Source organism: Alnus glutinosa, chromosome 1, assembly GCF_958979055.1.
Source record: "Alnus glutinosa chromosome 1, dhAlnGlut1.1, whole genome shotgun sequence".
Taxonomy (NCBI): domain Eukaryota; kingdom Viridiplantae; phylum Streptophyta; class Magnoliopsida; order Fagales; family Betulaceae; genus Alnus; species Alnus glutinosa.
In genome coordinates this window covers 37,631,383-37,641,050 of record NC_084886.1, presented here as the reverse complement: position 1 = coordinate 37,641,050, position 9,668 = coordinate 37,631,383, and the positions used below count along the sequence as shown (strand labels likewise).

The 9,668-nt window shown below is 33.4% G+C and overlaps 1 protein-coding gene across 1 annotated transcript; it reads left to right on the top strand.

Annotated features, from left to right (window-relative positions):
• The first annotated feature begins 2,187 nt into the window (after positions 1–2,187).
• On the top strand, positions 2,188–2,775 carry LOC133858848 (monothiol glutaredoxin-S10). Its single transcript, XM_062294304.1, has one exon. The coding sequence runs from the start codon at positions 2,240–2,242 to the stop codon at positions 2,546–2,548; it is 309 nt and encodes a 102-aa protein (XP_062150288.1). The 5' UTR covers positions 2,188–2,239; the 3' UTR covers positions 2,549–2,775.
• Positions 2,776–9,668: the final 6,893 nt, after the last annotated feature.

Sequence of the window (9,668 nt, the reverse complement as noted above, 5' to 3'; positions counted from 1 at the left end):
AGAGAACCGTGGTCGACGACGGCACCGAAGTCTAGAGGGTCACGGCCCGACACCAGTGAAGCCAAGGGGGTGTTTTTTCAGCATTTTTTTTTTTCCTTCTGTTTCTTTGAATTCTCTGATCTGAAAGTTTGGGTTTTTTTTTTTTTTTTTTTTTTTTTTTTTTTTTTTTTTTTTTAGTTTCATTTCACTACGTCTCCGGTAAACATGCATCTTCACCGGTAAAATAGGAACGACGACGTGGTGATTTTGGGTTTTGTTGATTTTTGGTGATTGTTGGTGATTGTTAGTATTTTGTTAGTGATTTTTTGGTGTTTTGTTGGTGATTTTTTGGTAATGCGGTCAACGGAGGATTTTTGGTGATTTTTGGGGGATTTTCTGGAATGGATTTCAAGGGGGAAGGAAGGTGATTTTTGGTGATTAATGGTGATCTTTTGGTGTTTTGTTGGTATTTTTGGTAATGCGGTCGAAGGAGGATTTTTGGTGATTTTGGGGGGATTTTTTGGATTGGATTTCATGGGAGAAGGAAGGTGAAGATTTCACCAGCCTTGCAGAAGTTTTCGGCGAGGGGAAAAAAAAAAAAAAGTGGTGGTTAGCAACGTGGGTTAGTTTCATGTGGCTAAAAGTGTCTAATTTTTTTTCAAAAATAAAATGCATTTAGCCACATGTGAGTGGCACGTGGCTAAAAGCCATATGGCTAAGTAACTACATGTATAAAAATACACGTTGCTAAGTAACATTTAGCAACAACCGGATTAACTACGTGGGACCCATGTGACTAACTGCACGTGGCTAGCAGTTAGCAACGTGAATGAGCCTCATCCACATGGCAAAATGCATGTGTCTAAATACCAATGCATGATATAGCGAACTAGAGATCTTCTTCGTCACTTATGAGCCTACTAGAGTCTCCTTTTCACACTTCGAATTCTAGGGCCTTGTGATGGTACGCCCTAAATATTATGGATGTACGTAGAGAGAGGAACATGGTATCTTTTTTTCCAATTTTTCTGAGTTTGTTCATGAGCATATATAGGTTGTGTCTCTCTAATAGAGTCCTAAGAAGGGAGAAGTTCTAGTAGAAACAAAAATAATTAACTCGTGATAATAAAGTTCTATTCCAATCCAAATTAGTAGGGAGTTATCAAATAACCACCTCACTTATTCTTTTAATTTGATCTCAGTTTGAATTATATATTCTAACTCTACTAACTCAGGTGAAAATTCCATTAATTTCTAGCAATAGCTATTGTCTTAGCTAAAAGGTCTCTCTTCCTTTCCTTTAGGGCTTTCAATTTTTGACACGACTCGTAAACCCAACATAAAATTAAAAGGTTAGGGTTAAGAAATCTTACCCATTTAATTAAATGGGTCGAGTTATGATTGACCTATATAGTCTTATACTCATAATTTGAAACGACCCAAACCCAACACGCGACATAATGGCACGAAATTTTTTACATGACCTACGAATGAACTCGATACGAATCCAATACAAAATTAGAGAATTAAGGTTTAAGAGTTTGACCCGTTTAACTAAATAGGTCAGATTATAATTAACCTCTATATATAGTTTTATACACATCACTCAATATAACTCAAACCCAACACATAAACACGAATTGCCTCTCCTGCTTTCTTTCCCATCCATAGGCTCCATATGTCTTTATTGGAATGTACTTCCTTTTATCATATAAAACTTTATGATTGGGTTTTGTGTTGATTTTATCCCCTTCGTATATAGCTGTCCTTTCCATGTAGCGTTAACATGTAGAATTGTGATGCAAAAAAGGATGCTTAAAGCCATGCATGCACATTGCCCATGTTCATTGTGATGCAACTATCCGTTCACGACTACCCCTCTCTATCCAAAGTTGACATTCCCCACCGTAATGGAGGGGGCATTTTCGTCCAACAAAAAGTAGTGTACCGTACGTTGCATATTATTTTTCCCCCACTTTCGGCATCGTTTTAGCTTATCTCTATAGTGTCATAGATTCTTGGCAGCGCTACGTAAAATAGGCCACACAAGTTGCCATCAGCAAGTTAAGCTTGAATATTGGCCGGGGCCTCCATTAATCCAAATCTCCAAAGGAACCTTCACCTTTTCATATATCCGTTATATATAAATTGGGCGCTTGAGAGCTTCATTTTCCATCACAATTCACAAACGTACCAAGAGCCTTAGCTTGTGAGAAATTGAGAAATACTCGATCGTTGATCAATACACATTAATATATCCATGGATCGCATTGTGAAAGTTGCATCCCAAAAGGCGGTGGTGATCTTCAGCAAGAGCTCGTGCTGCATGTGCCATGCAATCAAAAGACTGTTTTACGAGCAAGGAGTGAGCCCGGCGATTTATGAGCTCGACGAGGACTCCAAGGGGAAGGAAATGGAGTGGGCTCTGGTGCGGCTAGGCTGCAACCCATCAGTCCCGGCAGTGTTCATTGGGGGCAAATTTGTGGGCTCTGCTAACACCGTCATGACCCTTCATCTCAATGGCAATCTTAAGAAAATGCTCAGAGAAGCTGGAGCTTTATGGCTTTAATCACCAACCGGCCATTTGCCTGCTGGCCTCCACACCTAGCTACTACTACTACTAATTAAGTTCCAAATAAGGTTAACTCCATCGTTTTGCTTTTCTTTTTTCTCTAACACTTTTTACTTGCACCCTGCGGCGCTAGCTCCAGCAAAGTATACATTGTATGGAAAATAATATATCTATGGAGAGTGAAGTTTTGTGACTCGAAAACTATATATATATATATATATATTCAGTTGTATTAAGAATGGCTTTTGCTTCCTTTTCTAAATATTACTGGCTTACTTATCTTTGAATTTGACATTACATTCCCATAGTTATATAATGCCCATGAAAGATATAATTGGCATAGTTGTTACAGAAATACTACACGTACTTCATCCAAGTGTATGCACAGTCTCAAAATCCAAAGGTGATTTTTACTGCGTGTGCATTGAAAATGTACAGTACATAACAGGAAGCTAGGAGTGCGTGCAATAACATGAGTTAAATATGGTAATTAAGCATGATGGCCGGGAATTTTTATTTATTTATTTTTTAGTTAAACTCGTGTAACAAGCATTTTGGATATATGTTAGTTTAATAGAAAAAAAACTTTGTCGATCCAACAAAACGGCACGGAAGGATGCGGCTGTATGTGTCGACCTAGGCATGCATGCAGATGGATGAGTGTGACATGAAATTCCCTAGCTAGCAACTATGTGGCATTAATTAGCTGAAATTGATTTTGCCATTTCAATAAAAATGAAAAGATTCTAATTGGATAAAATTATATATATTGTAAGTGGATGATCAAATTTTAAGCAACTATATTCTTGTTAATGTTGTTCCACCAATTAAGCATATATGATCGATATATCTTAAGATGCTTTGGGGTTTTGTCAGGATGGCCTCACAGATTTCTGATCACCATATACATATTCCAATTACACCGGCTCCCATGCTTGTTTGGTATTCTAGAGCTATTGCTCTTGAGAATATTTCCAAGCTAATTAAATTAATTAATATGATCATAAAGCTCCTAATTATATATGTTCCACCATCTCGCTTTTCGGTAATTTTTTTTTTTTTTTTTTTTAATTTTCTAATCTCGCTTTTCAGTAGGTTCATGATTGTCACTAATTAAACAAAATGATTCCTTAAATTATATATTGTTTCCTTCTTTCGTGGAGGGACTGTTCGTTGTTTAATTAATTAGTTAATGATTAACTGTCGCTGATGGGCATTTGAGGGCAAGAATTTCTCTTTATATATATATATATAGGCTGCTGATCTAATGGATATATCTTTTCTAGTTGACATTAATTCTGGGATTCTTTGCCAAAGAGAAACCTTATTGCTTTAAATTAATGAAAATAAAACCATCCAAATATATACTCTCAGCTGATGTGACAAATGCTTAATTCATTATTGATATTCTTTTTTAATTAAAATTGATCTAAGGGTAGATATATATATTGAGTATGGCAGATCATCTGAATTTGACGAAAGAATGCAAATTGAGGTTTTTCAAAATAAATTAATTAAGATGTGTTGTGTATAACTCTTGCTCATTAATATATATATATATATATATGCATGAGTTGAATTTCTGAAGCAGTACTTAATTAATTATATATAGGAAAACAAAAATGTAACCTACCTATTTAACCTGATTGTACTCTGGCCAAATTTGAAGTAGAATTAATTAATTCAGAGAATTATAAGGTAGCTGTCACTGATCTTATCACTTTCACCGAAAGCTAGCTCTCACTTTCATGCATCAAATTCATTAAAAATGTAAAGAAGAAGAAGACAGTGAAAACCCGGAAGCATTTAGCCACCATTTAAGAATTTTTCAACTTTTGGGGTATATATCCATTGTGGCATTATCCATCCACAAAAGCAGAATTTTCTCTACTCTTGGGGCATATATTAATATATATCAGCAAAAGTAAAAGTTCAAACAATCAGCCCGCCATACCCATCTGCTGACCTCAGCCACAAAAGACATAATAGATTTACCCAAAAATACCTGAAATAATAAATTTATTAGATATTAAATTGTGGCATTACTTAGAGGTAATTAATTTCATCACCTTTTTTTTATCGTTTTCTTTTTCTTTTGTCTCCTATAAGAGGCAGGAAGAAACATGAATGAGCTGAGTAAGATCGAAATGCATGCTTAGGGATATCGGCATATTGCTTGATCAGTTATATAATCCTTATAGTCTTGAAGGAAAACTTAGAGTGTGTCTGCACTGCGATTTTACAGACTAAAAATACAATTTTAAACTAAATCTCAAAAACGTATAATTTGAGAGTGCGTTACGTTTTTTGAAAATTAAGATTTCAAACACAGGAAAAAAAAAAAAAAAGTGGGTACAATTTATTAGGTAAAATTATAATTTTACAAAACGTTTAACTACATTTTAAAAAATTATATTTTTTAAGAAATTGCAAAGCAAAAAGGAGGCAGTAGCATATATATTTTGAGTGGGGCAATATTCAAGTTTTGGGTGTGGATTTAAATATGCGGCCAACCTGAGATGCCGATGAAAGAGAGAAAGAGAGAGGCAGCAAAAGGGTTGATAGAGACAAAGATTCTCCTTGTCTATATAATGCATGTAATGGAATTGATTCCACTTTATCTTATAGATTAATAATACACAAAGCCATCACCATCGATCCTTCCACAATCTCACAATATTTTTGAATACAGCACTCGGTGAAAACGATGGCCCAATTCTTGCAAATTAGCTAGCCTATATATATATATATATATATATAGGAAAAGGGTGAATTTTGATATGGGCTTTGTGGGTTCATTTCCTTGAGAATGGCCTTGTTCATCTCTGAGATTTTTGTCCTGGACCTTAGGTCCAAATAACTAGTCTTAACCCAAATATGGTAGATATGATCAATTATTAGTTATTACTGATCCCACCTTTTGTGGGAACTCAGTTCCATGCATGGAAGAAAGAAGGGATAAGAATTTACGATAATTATCTGTTTGATTTGTTAGTTAATTTGGACGGATAATGCGAAAGACTCTGTGTGGAATCCACTTGTTCAGATAGGTGATCGAACAGTTCAAAATTTAATTGGGCATATAAGTCGTCCCATATGAGAATTTCTCACGTTACCTATCTAAATTACTAGCAATCAGATTGAACAAATAATTACTGTAAATCTCGGTCCAAAAGGAAGAGACGCATGAGATATAGAATTGGTACAACATGGCATCTTAGTTTCCTTTTGTCAAAATGTAATGAGCCTCAAGTAATGGATCGGCAATAATAATAATAATAATATAACATAAAATGGAAAATTAGGCTATTTCTTCTTGGTTTTGTTCTCTAGCCTGTACTTTTATATATATATTTCAAATAATGACCAAGGTAACTTTTGTTTCTGTTTTTTTTTTTAAATAAAAAAAAATAATAATAAATAAATAAATAAATAAACACTTTGTTGGAAGAGTAGTAAAGCCAAAGGGGCCGGGGCTAAGTTATCAATGTGGTGGCAAATCCTGTTTAGGGACTCCAACCACCTCCATAGGTACAACCATCTTCTTCAATAACAACGTCACACTCTTCTCAAATCTATTACATGGTGTAACCAATCAAATGCTACCAATTTATCTTAATTTGTAGGAGAGGATCCACGTGTCACCCTTCACAACACAAGTTACAGCATCTTCTATTATTTTATTTTTTTAATTAAGGGGAAAATTATTGCTCCAAAGGTCTTAAAAGAATAACTTTCTATGAAATTACTTTTTTTTAATGTTTAAACTTTTTACTTTTTAATGTTTAAATTATAAATATAAAAAATTATAATAATAATTTAACAAAATAGAAAAAATTAGGTTGGGAGGTGGCTAGCGGCCACCCTCCCTATTGGGGGTGGCTCGAGTGGCCAGCCCCACCTTTGTTTTTTTTTTTTTTTATGTTATTTATAATTATATTCATAGTTTTAATTTTAATTTTTAATTTTTTTAATTAAAGTAGACATGCGTTGTCTTTTAATTGATTATGAAGTGATAATATCATTAAAAATTTAAATGATATTAAAATATTAGAGAGTAATAGATCAATAAAATTTAAATGTTAAGCAGTGATTTGAAAAAAGAAAAAAAAGAAAAAGGTTCCATTTTTTAAGGTGACGATGGTCTCTATGTTGGTCGCAACCTATCAGCTTCTTGGGACGGCATGACTGGTAACGTACGAAAGGTCCAGAAAATATTGGTCAACGATCATTGACCTTTTTATGCACGCCACGTGTTTGGATAGAACTGGATTGACGGTTATCATGAACCGTCCACAACCACGCAAAATCCTGCTTTTACCATAGATAGAAGATATTAGATAATTATCACATACAACCCCCATAGGGGAAAAAGGCCGTTGCGACTAGCTATTGTTGGCCAAAACCGCTAACCGCAACCGCATGAGTAGTTACTAAAAATGCCAACCGCCTCCGCCAACCGCTTAGGTGGTTGGCGGTTATAAATCGCCAACAGGCAACCGTGCTAGAGTTTTTCTCTTTTCTTTTTTTTTTTGACCTAAATCTGTAAATCAGAATGAGTATCTAGTAGATCTTTGAACTCGGATTATGGAGATCTATTTACTTAATAGAATCATAGATAAATTCAAATGGAAACTAAAATAGACAAGATCCACTCAAGCATTCAGGTTTGCAACGGAAACCATTTTATAAAAAATTAAATACATAATAATAATAATAATAAAGGCGGTTAGCGGTTAACCGCCTTTGTAAGGATGTTACCGATTACAGGTTTTTAAGGCGGTTTTGTGGTTATTCGGTTAGCGGTTAGCGTGCGGTTATTTCACCCCTAAAAACCCCCGTGTATTAAAATGCAATGGACGTCCCACTGTCCCAGCATGATCATTAATATGATTTTTTATATTTTTATTTGAGAGTAACTTCACAAAAGGGTATCGAATTATACGTCGTTTTAAAATAAGGGTACTGAACTAGCATACGTCTCAATCTGGGGTATCCACGTTTCCAAATGTTTCACTCACTTAAGGGTATTCCGTTAGGATTTGCTGTTAAATCTTGACAAAATTTTCAAAATACCTTTGTGTTTTTTTTTAAAAAAAAAATAATAACAAAATTTTTCATAAATTTAGGCATGGGTATTTTTACAAATTTCGTTAAATTCTGACCAACACCTAAATCCTAGCATTTTTTTTTTCCTAAAAAAAAAAAATGGGTATTTTGGGTACTCTATTAAGATTTAACAGCAAATCCTAATGGAATACCTTCAAGTGCGACCTTTATAAATGTGGATGCCTCAGTTTGAGATGTTTGCTAGTTCAATACCCTTATCTCAAAACGATGTATAATTTGATACATTTTTGTAAAGTTATCCCTTTTTTTATAGTCAATTTAATCCTATAGTACCATCTTTTATTTTGGTAACATAATCTAAATCTGTTGCATTATTCTCTACTTTTAGTAATGAAACTAAATTTTTTAAAGTCCACTTATTCGGTAAGAGTATATCATCCCAACAAATTTGTTTTGGTGTACGTATTGTAAAATTTTGTGTGTTACATTGTAATAATAAAGTTTGTCATTTTGGGCTTTCTAATAATGCTTGAAATTCTAATGTTGTTTTCGTAAGTTTATAATAAATTCTATAAACAATAGTTAAAGGTTATGATCATTTCATCATATTATAACCATGTGTTTTAGTATTTAATTCTAAGGCATGTAGAAGAGTAGGGTCAAATAAGGATAATGAAAAATTTAAGTGATAATTAAAATATACAGGCCTTCATATAAAGATGATGCTATTGATTTTCTATTGTTCATGAATTATTGATATTTGTATTTTATCTCTTCCTTTAGCCTATATAAGGCCAATATGATGTATGAGGAGGATAGAGCGAATTCCACAGTGCGGTTTTAGAGTAAACCTGGGAGTGAAACACTTCTAGCCTTTCTACTAGCCTTGTAAAATTCCTGCAATTTCATTTCATTGTAATCTTCAGTTTTCTTGCATCCAGTCCTTGCATCTTGTAACTATTTCCGTTTTGCTTCAATAAACTCAAGTAAGAATGTTTATCAGTTCATCTCGATTTCCACTATATGATTCTCCTTTATTATATATTGAATTATAAGTATATTTATTTGTTTACCCTTCAAGAATTTCTACTCATGTTTCTAAATTATTTTATTATTGATTTAATTTCAGTTTTATTATTTTATTTTCTGCACTACATTCCCGCAAGGCAGATTACCGCCAGATTACCTTACCCCCTCATTCCATTATTATTTTGCATTACATTAATTTTCTTCATTATTTATCTGTCATTCTCTTTATTATCACCTGGGTTGGTTTATGGTATCAAAGCCCAACATCTTAGAGAGAGGGTTTAGTGTTTGCAACAATACTAAAAGTTCTAGGTAGTCAATCCAAACTGCTAGCGTTGGTGAGCTTGAGTCCGTTGGTCAGCCCGTTGTTGCCACGGAGCGTGGTCCTGGTAGTGGTCTAATTAGAGTTTGAACTTGATTATTGAAAACTTAGAGTCTTAAAGCAAACAATGAGTTCAATCTTTATAAACTTTTCCTCTAGATCTCACATGCCTTAGTCTTCTGATAATAGTGGCAATGTCATAAATAATGAAGAAATTAATATTATGAATCAAGAATGAAATCTTCAAGAATGGAATATATCTTTGGTCCCTACAGGAAATATTTATAAACAATCAACTTTTTCAAATTTATCTTTTCTTTCCGATTATACCATCAAAACAGTTGAAATAACATTTTATTTAAATAAATAATATAAAATTATTAAATTATTTTTGAAATATAATATTAAAAAGTATAAGCAAAAATATTCTTTTATACATATAGGACTTGTCCAAGTATAAAAGAATATTTAATTTTAATATATTGCATCTATCCCTCAAAGATGGAAAATCTGATTTAGGAAATTTTTTATTAGGTTGAGTATTATGTATTGGAATTTTGTACTCTATATTTAATTTTGAAGAAAAGAAAAAGAAAAAGAAATATGATTTTGGGAAATTTGTGTTTTTTTAGTGGAAGGTGCATTGAAGAGTGATGGATCGTAGAGCACCATATCCATATCGATCAGAGATGCTCT